Below are 14,619 nucleotides of genomic sequence, written 5' to 3' on the forward strand. Positions count from 1 at the left end.
CCCACGAAGGAAACTTTACAAACCAAGTCAGTGGTAGGTATGTGATATGTCTGTTAAGTGGGTGATGATTGGCTGCAGACATCACATGATATTGAGCCCTGGGAGAGGCAATGCCAAGACCGCAGGAATGGCGCCAGCACCAGAGTGCAGTATAAGGGGAATTATTTTACAAGTGGGAAATATAAGGATGGAGAAGGGGTTGTCACAATAGGGTATAACCCCCTTTATATGCAGATTCATCTAGACTGGTGTGGCACATTACGCCCATCTTGGTGGAGTAGAAGGTGCCAAATTCATTAAGGGGCACACATCACTTAAAGAGGTTGGCCACTACTTTAACATTGATGGATCCTCAGGATAGGTCATCAATGTCTGATCATCACACTTGCAGATCAGCAGTTTTTGGTGTCGGCAGCCGGAAATGCTCAGCTTCAGAGCTGCCCCATCTTTTGATAGCGGGTACTGCACATCTGCTTTCTATTAAGATCTTTAGGAGGCGGATGTGCAGCCATTATCTATTAATGGGACAGTTCCGAAACTGAGCTTTTCCGGCTGTCTGTTGCCGCCACCGGCACATACAACAGCTGATAGGAGGAGGTGCAGGGTGTCAAACCCCAGCCGATCAGACATTGATGACCTATCCTAAGGGACATCAATGTTAAAGTAGTGACCAACCTATTTAATGAACTCGGCACCTGCCTCCTCTGAGTGGCAGATGTTGCAGTGTGCCACACCAGAAATGCTTCTCTTCTTTTAGACTGGAGTGGCATTTCTGGAGTAATTACACTGACACATTTGATTAATTTAATGGGTGGGTGTTGTCATACCGCCATCCCACACCAGCTTCTTCCCGGCTCTACTACAATGATTCATGCTGGCATTAAAATGTTAATAGTCCCAAAAAAATAGTGTAACTCCCAATTGAGCAAAATTTTTCCAAGTTTTCAAAGCTTTTTCACAACTTTTCTACCATAACCGTGTCACTGAATCGGCCCCGTAGGTATCTGTATCACTCCATTACTAACTAGTCAAACATTCAATTCTTCACTATGGACCATAGGTTTTCACCAACCGGATGCGTGCCCACAATCAGGGTTCACAGCGTTTTGGACGCAGCATGCTTCTGCTGCGTTCAAAACGCTGCGATGTATAGTACAAGCACAGTGGATGGGATTTCTAGAAATCCCATGCCCACTGTGCGTGCACTGCCCGCAGCGTAAACTGACCTGTGGGGCGGCGTTCCGAGCCACAACCATGTCAATTTATTGCTGCGGCGGAGACGCAAGCATTCTCCGAAGGGAGGACAGAAGACAGAGACCGCATCTGTCCGAGGATCGTGGACATGAGCAGCTGCGGTCTCCTGCGGAGGAGACTCACGGCCCCGCAGGTTAGGACCCACCACGTCCAGGATGCAGCGGGTACTGATCGTGGGCACGTACCCTAATGACCCTCAAAGAACGGCCTCCGAGACCATAGGATGTATTCTTTACCTCAAAATATCCTGTTTATTTATAAAAGAAGAATACAATTTTTACACAAGTGTAACACATTGTTTTTCTACACATGGCACTATGGTGGGCAACAGGCAACGTTCCGAGTGCCAAAGAGCCCCAGTTTTGTCAGAAGGGACAAAAGGAATTGGTAAACCAGGTATATTTTACTACACATATCACACAGATCTGGCCTAGTCTTGTTTTTCTCATTAGTGAAAGTCCCACTGCAGGGACCACCCAGAGACACAGAGATGTTCTGTCAACCTCATAGTGAGCAGAGAAAGTAATGGAGTCCACCTCCTTCCTGCAAACAGGAGCCAAGGGACATGAATTGTAATGTGAGACAGTCACGGGAATTCAGAGTCTCATATGTCATAGGCAGCGTACACAAACATACCACGTCAGGTGCAAAACATATTAAACCCAATCTATTCAATTACGTTTTTGATTTAGAAAGAAATGCCTACAAAGAAGGAAGTCAAGATTCCCGATTAGGCTTCGGTTTTATTTCGGGCTTGAAAGCTTCATACACCGGACAGATCGGTCGTCTGCCACCTCTCCGGCATATTCCTCACTCCCTTTATTTCAATGGAAGTGGTTCAAAATAATGAGGCTTTGCTAAAAGCCTTCCATAAGTCAGCTCCATAAAGACATGTAAATATTATCTTTGGATAATTCCCAACCCTCTGTTTTTCATTATCCACATTTTGTCCTTAATGTATACATACTGTAAATGAGAAAATGTCGACCTGCGTAGAGAACTCCGTGTACAGTAGAACCGATGGTAAACATCCCGTGTGAAGTATGCCGGTATAAGTGGAAATGTACGCCCATGGATAAATACAAGAGTCAGAGCGCTCAGTGTATTCTGGCTCCATACTCCACATTATGAAACACAGCCCTGGCAGGAGCAAGAACACATGAAATCAATTATGTTTTGGGGGCCGCTGCCAAATCTGTTTTTTCATGTATGATGCCGGCCCCAGGAAGACCAGGGAGGGTGTGTGCTATGTGTCCTGGACTTATGGAAACAAATGCTGGATAGAATTTCTAAACCTTCGTACGTGTCCTGGAAGGGAATACAATACATCTCTATACGTGTAAAAGGAGCCGGTGAGACCTTCCTTCTATAGAAAAATATTTTCTTTTTGGAGGGCAGCAAAACTAAAATCCTGCTCTGCAGAATAGAGCTCCCCAGGGCAAACAGAGCTGCATGAGACCCCATTATTTAATGTGCTGGGCAATTCACCATTATAGTATATAACTAATCATACCCAATATCTCACTAGCCAGATGAAGGAACCGAAGGGGAATATGTTGTAGACCTGGGTCCTAACAGTTCACCGCATGAAATACAACAACTATCATTTATTTGATGTGAAATTGTACCACAGCAGAGAGTGATCCCTCCTATTACTGGTGTCAGTAGATCACAGTGAAGGGCTTCATACACACTTACTCAGGTTAATACTGCTGACTGTGCAGATTCGCCTTTATCCAGAGCTGCTAGGGTTAAGTAGATCTTCTGATCTCCTGATCTCTGAATGAAAGCTATAGCCAGCTGTTCTGTATTGCTAATTACATCTGCTATGAAGACTTGTCGCTTAGCTCAGGTAATCGTCGGTGATAGCTTCTGCTTAGCTTGTTTTTACAGGGAACCTGTGAGCTGAGGACCATGAAGTACCGTATTTTTCGGACTAAGACGCACTTTTTCCCCCCAAATGTTGGGGGAAAATGGGGGATGCATCTTATAGTCTGAATGTAGGGCTGTGGGGAATGAGGGTGCTGCAGTGGAGCGGGTCATCAGCGCATGAGCAGGCTGTACCAGCCTGCCGTGACCACGTGGGCCCACTCATTTCATATGCATGCCCATCCTCCCACCCATCATCTCTCAGCGCTGTAGCCGGCGCTGACAGGTGGGCGGGATATGGGCGGGGGGTGCGTGTCACAGGCGGAGGGGCCGTGCTCGCTACGCTCGGGTCCGCGGCTGCTGCTCGGTGGCTTGAGCGGTGGGCCGGACCCGGGGACTCTAGCAGCACTCCTCGCCCACGAGTGAAAAGGGGGTGGTTTAATTTGGGGGATAGTTCGTGACGCCACCCACGGGTCGTGGTGATAATGGGCACCACCGCTGCTGATGACGGGGATCCCGGGAGCAATGGTAGGGAGCAGCTAGGATGTTGTCCCCTCTGTGGGAAGGGGTTGATGATCCCGGGGCCCGGTGGTGTAACGGAGAGGCTGGATGGCTGGGGTGCAGGGTTGCAGGGGCAGCACGGCGCGGTGCCGGATGGCACTGGTGTACTCACTCAGACACAGATGCACAGTCTCTGGTAAACCAAACGGCTGGATAGACAGGTCCCGCAGCCGGCTGCAGTGTTTGTGCTCTCCCCGAACAGGGTGATGGTGGGCTGTCTTTCCCTGCAACTTGTTAGAATGTTCCGACTCCTGTGGTTGCCCACCGGTAGTCCACTCCCCGGCGTATAGGTACCGGAGGAGCCCATGTTGCCTGCAGGCGCTGGCCCTTGGATCTCTAGCCTATGGCGGTGGCTGTGTATCCTCACGGTGTGGACTGTTGCCTTCTGTCGGGTCTTGGTTGTTAGAAAACCCCTGGGGTTCCGGTCACTTTCGGATTTGACCGTTATCGGCGGCTCCAAGCCTAGTCGGGGTCCGATGGTCCTGCCTTTGTGCTTAGCTTCACTCCGCTCCCCGGTTCGGTACCGTCGGCCCACCGCCCGACCCCGGTCCTACGGTTCCACAGAGATCCACTAACTCCTGCAGACGGCCACCACCGTCTGCCAACCTTGCTGTTTGTGTCTGGGCTCCTACCCAGACACCGACAGTTTCTGACCTCTCACTTTCACCTCCAAACTTAAACTGTCACTTTTCCCGCCTCCAGGCCTGTGAACTCCTCGGTGGGTGGGGCCAACCGCCTGTCTCCGCCCCACCTGGTGTGGACATCAGACCCTGGAGGGAGGCAACAAGGGTTTTTGTCTGACTGGTGTGAACTATCCAGGGGAGGGGGTGTGTGTGTTGTTATGTCTGTGACTACCTGGCTAGTCCAGGGGGTCACATGGGCACATAGTAAAGAACCGGCCCGCGTGATCATCCCTGGCAACTACAGCTTGGAGTGATCATGTGCTGCTATATTCACTGCCTCCCGCGCATCATCAGCAGTGCCGGGGGCAGTGAATAAGTACGGTATACTCACCAGTCACCGTTCCCCTGCAGCACCACGTTGTCCTCCTGTTTGCCGGCCAGCTGACCTGTGTAGAGAACGGTGAGCACAATGATGACGTCATCCCTGTGCGCACCGCTAGTCTCCACACACATCAGCGAGCCGGCAGACAAGAGGACATCGCGATGCTGCAGGTCAACGGCTCCACACAGGTCAGCGGCGCTGACGGAAGATGATCGATGCTGCAGGGAGTGAAGAAAGGTGAGTATAAATGTTTATTGTTTTTTCTGTGCCATAGGATACAGGCCATATACCAGTATGGGGGGAAATTATGAGCAGGATGGGGGTATATAGCAGGATGGGGGCATTTAGCAGGATGGGGGCATATAGCAGGATGGGGCATATAGCAGGATGGGGGCATATAGCAGGATGGGTGTATTTAGCAGGATGGGGATACATAGCAGGATGGGGATATATAGCAGGATGGGGATATGTAGCAGGATGAGGGACATATATACAAGACTTGGGATCATTTACAAGCCAGGAGGATCATTACCAGGATGGGGTACCTTTGAATTTGGGGACATTACCGCCATAACAGTGTCAGCAGCAGATCCTTGCCCCATAACAGTGTGTCATGACCACATTTTTTGCTTAAAATTTTATTTTACTATGTTCTTTCTCTAAAACCAGGGTGAGTCTTATGGTCCGGTGCGTCTTATAGTCCGAAAAATACGGTAATTCAGAGAACATTTGCTGTGTGAAAGTTTTGTTATTTCCCTTCCTTAGTTCTTTTTTGGTTTTTACCCCTTTGGTCCATTGCTCATTGTTACCTCTTGTCATTGTCTTTCTAATCCTCTCTGTGTCTTTAATCTAGAGCGGGACTAGTGTTTTGCACCTTCTGGCAGAAAAACGCATGCGTTTTGGTGCATTTTTGGGTCATACTTTTGTTAATTAAGTCAATGTGTGAAGGGCTAAAAACCGCACCATCAATTGTCATGCTGCAGATTATTTTCTGCACCAGCTCTTCAAGGAAAAAATAAGCAACGTGAGCACCATACTTAAGAATTCTCAATGACTTTGCGGGCATAAGGACAGACATGCGTTTTTGTGACAAAACTGCACCAAAAATGCATAAAAAAAGCATTAAAAAAAATACCCCACAATTTCCACGCAGCCTTAAGCATCGAAACAATGCCTCCCATGGAGATGTAAACAGGGTTAGGAATTAGAAGGAAATGGCATATATGCTATTCTGTGCTGCCTTTGAATACCCCTTCTAGAAAACAAAAAAATCCATGTAGCATCCTGAAAAGTTTACTTAGTTTCTGAAGTATATTCATTACAGAAGGGGAACGTTGGCTTTTTTGCTTCCTCTCCATTGCTGGACCAGAACTAGCAGTCAATTGTACACAATGTTAAAAGGGAACCGGTCACCAGATTCGGAGACTATAAGCTGCGGCCATCACCAGTGTGGTTATATATAGTATTCCAAAATGCGATATATAAGAGCCCAGGCCACGCTGTATAACATAAAAAACACTTATAATACTCACCTAGGGGGGCGGCCCGGTCTGATAGGTGTCACTGCTCTTTGGTCTGGCATTTCCTCTCTACTGCGATTGCTGTCCTCCTTCTACTCAGCCAAGTGTGGATGACGCATCTACATCATTCACACAGGCCGACATTGGGGTCCTTTACAGACGCTCTTTGATCTGCCCTGCTAAAGTGCAAGGAAAGGTTAGAGACCGCCGGCACATGCGCAGATCAAAGTACAGCTGTGCAGGACCTTAATGCCGGCTAATGTGCAGGACGTAGGACGCATCATACACACGGGCCTCAGAAGAAAGAGGGCAGCAATCGCCGCAGAGAGGAGGCGCTAGACCGGAGAGCGGCGACATCCATCGGACCAGACCACCTCTTAGGTGAGTATAATAAAGGTCTTTTTACGTTCCACACAGTGGCCTGGACTCTTATATAAAACATTCTGGAATGTTGTATATAAGAGCTCAGTTATGGTGGCTGCATCATATAGTTGCCAGATCTGGTGACAGGTTCCCTTTAAAGGGAACCTGTCAGCAGAAATTTTGCACTAAACCTAAAAGATTCCCCTTCTGCAGCTCGTGGGCTGCATTCTGGCAAGGTTCCTGTTGTTATTGTGCCCCCTTTTAGACCAAAATAAATACTTTATAAAGTGGTACCTTTTTGTATGCAAATCTTGTTCCTCGTACACGGGGGCGGGCTGTCTGTTGTCCGTTATTCTGCCTCCTGCTGCTTTACGCCGTCCCCCATCGCTCAATTTCATACCTCAGGACGCCGCCCAGTGCGCCCGAGGTCTCGCGCATGCGCCTTGCCACTCTAGCGGGACTGTGCACTGTGCACAGTGTGACCTCTGGTGACATGTTGCGCAGGCGTGAGATTATGGGCGGCGCTGTGATTTTCATCAGCAAGTACCCGCCCATAATCTCGTGTCCGCGCTTTTCACTCTGCCTCCACCGTTATGCTGCTTTGCTCCTCCCATCTATTTCCTGCTCCAGGGCAAGATGGGAAAGAGGTGACGTGGGGTCATCTTGCCAGCGCTTGCGCAGAACGGTGGAGGCAGAGGGGAAAGCGCGGGCACGAGATTATGGGCGGGTACGTGCTGATGACAATCACAGCGCCACCCATAATCTCACGCCTGCGCAATCACGTCACCAGCGGTCACACTGTGCACGGTCCCGCTAGAGTGGCACAACACATGCGCGAGACCTCGGGCGCACTGGGCGGTGTCCTGAGGTATGAAATTGAGCGATGGGGAACGGCGTAAAGCAAAAGGCAGAATAACGGACACCAGACAGCCCGCCCCCGTGAACGATTAACAAGATTTGCATACAAAAAAGGTACCACTTTATAAAGTCTTTATTTTGGTCTAAAAGGGGGCACAACAACAACAGGAACCTTGCTAGGATGCAGCCCAGGAGCTGCAGAGGGGGAATCTTTTAGGTTTAGTGCAAAATTTCTGGTGACAGGTTCCCTTTAACATGGATGGCACATTTATACATTCACAAGATTCTGGATATTTGCTTGCGTCCCACACAGACACTAGAGATTAGACTTGAAGTGGCTTTTCTACCAAAGACGTTGATGTCCTAGCGATGGGACATGCATTAATGTGTGATCCTTGGGGTCTGACCTTGATACCTTGAATGAAGATGCCAGGCACTTTATTCTTGGGTTGCAATTATGTCCAATTAAGTGGACATTGTTGTGCGGGAGTTCTTACACAGTGCCAGGTCAGGAGAGGCACTGTGCCAAGGACAATGAAAGAAAACAGAAACAGAGGGGCCTCTGTGCTGGGAAAATAAAGTTTTTTTCCCTCTCTTGCCGCTCTGAGCTTTTGCTGTTTCTTTGCAGTCTGATGGATGCAAGTTGCTATAGTTGTTACAGATTATTATTTTTTTATTATTATATGGCCTTTTAGAAAATGCTATAAAAAATGTGTGGCCGTTACTCTGGCATGAGTCTTATGTATGATAATCCTATAAAGCTTTTACCATGTGAATGTCGTGAAAACAAATAAAAAAACAAAAACAGAGTGTGTAGTATTACAATTTTATAAAAACACTGGGACGCAAGACTTGCTGTGTGTAAACTAGAAGATTGGTGTAAATTGTAGGCTTGTGTTATTAATTGCACCAATTTAGTAAATTTGCAGTGCCATATGCGGCCCTGCTCCCTTCCACTAAGCACAGCCCAATCTGTTAGGAAAGTGTTGAAACTGTCAGAAAAAAAAAGCTAAAAAGAAAAAACAAAAATACTAATTATTGCGCAACTAATAGATGCATCACAATGCACTAAATTAAATTTTATTTTTTTCGTACGCCAGAACACTGGTATTGAGGGTCCAATAAGATCAATGATATTTGCTTTTTGTTTTTTTACTATGAGAAAGCTGCCGGTTCGGTGCCGAAATGCGTTGGAGTAAATAAAAACCCTTGATTTGACTCTTCTTCTTTCCATGACCATAGGCCTATAATCTCCACTTTGTGAAACTGCTATGTAGACGATACTCTCCTCCAGCCACGCAGGGCTGCAGCTATGGCATGTCAGACTTCTACAGGTGTGGTATCCTCACAGAACCCCTACAGGTGAACACTACCATCACCCTCACCCCCATTTTGTTCCTTACAGCACCACTCTATCAAGAGCTTCTCAAAATCCCCCCCAACGACTTAATAAACAGAATACATAACATGATACCATACTGTGCACCAAAGCAATATGCTGTTATCTAAAGCACGTTAGTCAAGTAATTACGGGAACTTACCAGGATATCGTTAAATCCGCTAATGTTTCTGTCACAGTGTAAAGGGCAAAAACAATCCAATACATCATCCACCGTACCTAAAAAACAAGGAAACCGACAAATGTCACATTTCTCTGCTGCACTGAATGCTAAGTGCTCAAAAACGTCCAAATGTTCTCAAATAACACAGAACAGTAGGTAAGGTAATCATCACGGCTGAACATCGCTGTGGCGAAAGGCATGTTTTATTTTTAATAACACCAACTACCAGCGCCAACATATTCCGACACACTGTACAAGTCTGAGTTTAATAAAAGGATTGACGTTGCCATTTTCTCTGCATACAAATGTATATTCTGTTCACATCTGTTTTAGAGGGATTAAAGTAGGAGCCGCTGCAGGTGACATTGCCAAGGGACGCGGAGAAAGAACAGATATTATACCCGCCGGGGCAATGTAGTGTCTGCACGGTGGTCATTTAGTTAAAAATGGCCCTCAATGCAATAAATGAGGGAGTGGAGAACATCCGAGCTACACTTCAATATGGCTCAGAAGAGGGATCCCAAGTGGAGGACAACCTTCAATAGTCTCCATATGCCCGAATGGGGCAACTTTCTAATTCGTAAGGAGGCTAAAAAGTGCGCAAACTAAAAACTCCTCCTCTACTAAATTAAAAAAAAAAAAGCATATGAGACGGCAAAGAGATAAACGGAAAACCAAATACAAGAGGGATCAGTGTGGCCACAAAATTACTGTTATGCCTGGTAAGTTTGTGCAGGGTTCCAGACCTTAGTCTGTTAGGGTACGTGCCAACGATCCCCTGGACACAGCATGTCCTCTCCTGAGGAGCCGTGAGTGTTCTCCGCAGGAGACCGTAGCTATCAGTGCCCACTATCAGGGTTCGGGTCGCTATGGACTTTCTCTCTGTTCTCCCTTAGGAGAACACTCGCGGCTCCGCTGCATAAGTTGACATGCTGCAGCTTGGGAAGCCGTACCGCATGTCAGTTTAGGCACGTTTCACATATCCAGAATTTTGACGGATTGCCGTATCTGGCACACTCCAGTACAGTGTAATACAGTAAAATGGCATTGCGGCAACCTCCGGTCACATGCTGTCATGTGACCGGAGGTTGCCACGATGCCGTTGTACAGTATTTACACTTTACTGGAGTGTGCCAGATCTGGCAATATGCTGGATGTGTGAAACGGGCCAAAACAAGCACAGTGGGCATGGGATTTCTAGAAATCCCATCCACTGTGCTTGTACTGTACATCGCAGTGTTTTGGACACAGTGAAAACATGCTGCATCCAAAACGCTATGAACACTGATCGTGGGCACGCACCCTTAGGGTTATCGCTTGATCACCATCATCATTAGGAAAGTCCAGGTGATTCACAGTTTTATAGAAACCCAGCCTCTTTTAACCTTGGGCCAAAAAACAGTAGCCATGGGTTCTTCTAGGCAGCTGCCTAGCACTCTGAAAATGGTTGTGGCCCACAAGAGAAGGCTATGAGAAGATAGCAAAGAGTTTTCAAGTTGCCCTTTCCTCAGTTTCAGCTATTTGACAGAACATTGCTGCAAACAATGAAATTATGATCATTTAGGTCTCAAAAAAATAAGTATGTAAATAAAGTGGTAATCAGTGTCTATATCATTTTTTCTCTTTTTAGGTTTACTATGCAGTAACGATTGTCTGGTAGAGCAGCTCAGCTCCTATTAACTTCACTACAAGTTGAGCTGCATTACCCAAGAACAGCCACTATATAGTGTACAAAGGCTATGGCTGTGTGCAAAGTTACATCCGGCCGTTGTGCTGATGACAGCCGATCAGTGAGGGTGCAGGTTGTCGGACAACCACAGATCTCAAAAGCCAAGTAGTGGACAACCGTTTAAGGAACAGATTACTTAGAAAATTACAATTTGAGCAGCTAGTCCTCTATAATGTGGCACATGAGAAAAAAAAGCAAAAAAGAAAAAAAAAACAAAAAACAGTGCTGCTCGTACTCCCGATATAGTGCGATATACATCATAATATTTGAGTGTAATATTGTCAGTCTCCCAGCTCTGAATTAGGTTTCACACATGACTGAATAGGAGCCCTGCAATTATATTGCTTCATGCTGAAATATTCAGCAGAGCCGGAGCGGTGATTGAGATTCCGGCAAGAAAAATAGCTGAACTGCATCCACAGAATTCATGTCGCTACATAGGGAGCCCCTCAGGATATAATTGGATTCTCTATTTTTTTAATGTCACATTTTACAAATAAAACCCACAAACGTGGGTGTTCAAAGTGTGTCATTTCCTAATAAAATCGGCTTCAGTGTCGCACTGCTTTAGGATACGGAACAGATTTAGGACATTTTCACAGATTAGGTTTCCGATCTAAAATCCTAACAGAATCCGCTGAGGTTCTGCAGGGAATCGGGCAATGAAGGTGACTGTGTCTACATGGTCTGGAAGGGGGAAAACGGAAATAAAATCCACAGCATATTTATCATTGCAATATGCAATGTGGATCCACTGGCCAGAAAAATCACAGTGAACGTGCCAATAGCAGACGAGTGCCAGGAGAACATTCTCACTTTGCACTGATCCGGTAACGGCATTTACTCTGGATTTTTAATCCATTTTTGGTTACTTGCTACTGGAATCAGGGCAGGTTATGGAAACACATCCAGAAACAAGGAAAGTAAGGAGCAGCTATAATTAGGGATGATCGAATACCTCAAATATTCGGCTCGGCTAATATTTTCTGACTAGGTCGCGGCTATTCGACTTCGCGAATATTCGATGCGCAATGTAAGTCTATGGGAAACCCGAATAGCAACTATTCGTTACTATTTAGGCTTCCCATAGACTTACATTGCGCATCGAATATTCGCATAGCGGCAAGTTAATTGCTGAATATTCGCGAAGCCGAATATTTGAGGTATTCGATCATCCCTAGCTATAATGTTTCTGTGGTTGGGAACACAAAATAATAAATATAAAACTAATCTATAGGTATAATACCCAACATCTTGTGATCCACATATTTTGTCAAAAGCATAGAGCCCCTTTAATCTGAGAAGGTAAAGTAATAATCTCTTCTGTATTGTAGATTAAATGACAATCCCAAACGTAAAGACCGTTCCACAATGTCAAAGACACTGAACAAGCAGAGGATGTGTGGAAAGGATTGTAGGCAAAAAACAAAAGCAGTCACTGACTCCCCTGGATCAGCATTGTCCCAACCATATAAGAGTGATATATAACTTGGATACAATGTGGGTTTTTTTGGGGGGTTTTTTCAAACATGTGTCTATGCTTAAAACAGTTGTGATTCTCCTTCCCCAGCTAGCCGTTTATATAACCTGTACTAAAAGAGAGGGAAGAAATAGTTCGTACAAAGGTTTTATGGTTGCAAAATTATAAAATCATATTGCACATTGGGGTCAATAAAAGAAGAGTATGCAGAAAGCTGCTAATCAGTGATGTGGGCGGGGTTACACAGAGCTCACCATTCTGAGCTCTGCTAGATCTGTAGCAGAGAAAACAGTGATTATATCAAAATGTCAGTAAGCAGACTGGTGAGTGACAGTGCTGGAATCAGGTTCCCTGCCTCTAGATTATGCTGCTCTCAGACTACGTAAAAAAATGTGGTGACAGATTCAATTTAAAGAAGTCCACAGTGGCCTATCCTTAGGATAGGTCATCAATGTCTATTCGGCCGGGGTCCGACATCTGCTCTCGGTGCCGGCAGCAGGCGGATGGAAATGCTCAGTTCCGTAGCTGACCTGTCTTCTGTGGCTGCGGCCGGGTACTGCATATCTGCTTCCCATTCAAATAAATAGCAGGCGGATGTGGAGTACCCGGCCACTATCAGAAGACTGAGCAGCTCCGGAACTGAAAATTTCCGGCCGTCTGCTGCCACTGAAAACGGCTCATCGGCGGGGGTGCCGGGGTATCTTACCCTGGCCAATCAGACATTGGTGAGCTATCCTAAAAATATGCCATCAATGTTAAAGTAGTGAACAACACCTTCAATGCACAGCCATCTACAATGCGTTCTTTAAAATTGAATGGTGCGGAGGAGTACATGCTCGACTTCAGGTCAATTCTTGGGATCAGCGGTCGGACCACTAGTCATCAGGAAGTTATCCCCTAGTCCATGGATAGTGAATGACGCCACATCTTGGCAGGGGTGTAAATATAACTAGTGCAGGGGATGCAATCGCACCCGGACCGGGGAACATACGAGGCGGAAAAGGTCACTTTGGCCCATATGAAAAGACCGTTGCTATTAAAGATCTGTGATAATTGGGGGGGACCACAACCCTTGTTCAAGTTACGCCAATGCATCTTGGTAGAAAACTTAGCTTGCAATTAGACTAGACAGATGCTGTGCTGAATGTATCAGTGGCTCATCGCCCATCTTTCTACACAAGTTAGACCCTTTTCCTTATGCCATTTCTTGGGTAGCTTACTTTACATAGTTTTGTGACTACTATAAACAACACCTTGTTTTCAAAACTATCTTTTGAGGGCCAAAAAGTGTCTAAAAAGCACAAAATCTGCTGCAAGTCATGTACAGTGCCTTGCGAAAGTATTCGGTGCCTTTGAATTTTTCAACCTTTTCCCACATTTCAGGCTTCAAATATAAAATTTTAATTTGATGGTGAAGAATCAACAAGTGGGACACAATTGTGAAGTTGAACGAAATTTATTGCTTATTTTAAACTTTTATAAAAAATAAAAAACTGAAGATTGGGGCGTGCAATATTATTTGTCCCCTTTAAGTTAATACTTTGTAGAGCCACCTTTTGCTGCGATTAGAGCTGCAAGTCGCTTGGGGTATGTGTCTATCAGTTTTGCACATCGAGAGACTGAAATTCTCGCCCATTCTTCCTTTGTAAATAGCTTGAGCGGAGTGAGGTTGGATGGAGAGCGTTTGTGAACAGAAGTTTTCAGCTCTTTCCACAGATTCTGATTGGATTCAGGTCTGGACTTTGACTTTGCCATTCTAACACCTGGATATGTTTATTTGTGAACTATTCCATTGTAGATTTTGCTTTATGATGTTTGGTATCATTGTCTTGTTGAAAGACAAATCTTCGTTCCAGTCTCAGGTCTTTTGCAGACTCCCAACAGGTTTTCTTCAAGAATGGTCCTGTATTTGGCTCCATCCATCTTCCCATCAATTTTAACCATCTTCCCTGTCCCTGATGAAGAAAAGCAGGCCCAAACCATGATGCTGCCACCACCATGTTTGACAGTGGGGATGGTGTGTTCATTGTGATGAGCTGTGTTGGTTTTACGCCAAACATATTGTTTGGCATTGTGCCCAAAAAGTTCGATTTTGGTTTCATCTGACCAGAGAACCTTCTTTTGCATGTTTGGTGTGTCTCCCAGGTGGCTTGTGGCAAATTTTAAACGACACTTTTTATGGATATCTTTGAGAAATGGCTTTCTTCTTGCCACTCTTCCATAAAGGCCAGATTTGTGCAGTGTACGACTGATTGTTGTCCTATAGACAGATACCTCCCACCTCAGCTGTAGATCTCTGCAGTTCATCCAGAGTGATCATGGGCCTCTTGGCTGCATCTCTGATCAGTCTTCTCCCTGTTTGAGATGAAATTTTTGAGGGACGGCCGGGTCTTGGTAGATTTGCAGTGGTATGATACT

At 45.9% G+C, this 14,619-nt stretch overlaps 1 protein-coding gene across 2 annotated transcripts in view; it reads right to left on the bottom strand.

The window, feature by feature from the left end:
* REEP3 (receptor accessory protein 3) overlaps nt 1–14,619 on the bottom strand; it is a 255,800-nt gene that overhangs the window by 63,562 nt on the left and 177,619 nt on the right. For both annotated transcript variants that reach the window (XM_075352336.1, XM_075352337.1), the window contains exon 3: nt 8,972–9,048. In XM_075352336.1, the coding sequence (XP_075208451.1) occupies nt 8,972–9,048 (77 nt within the window). The remainder of the gene's footprint in view (nt 1–8,971; nt 9,049–14,619) is intronic.

Source organism: Anomaloglossus baeobatrachus, chromosome 5 (assembly GCF_048569485.1).
Source record: "Anomaloglossus baeobatrachus isolate aAnoBae1 chromosome 5, aAnoBae1.hap1, whole genome shotgun sequence".
Classification (NCBI taxonomy): domain Eukaryota; kingdom Metazoa; phylum Chordata; class Amphibia; order Anura; family Aromobatidae; genus Anomaloglossus; species Anomaloglossus baeobatrachus.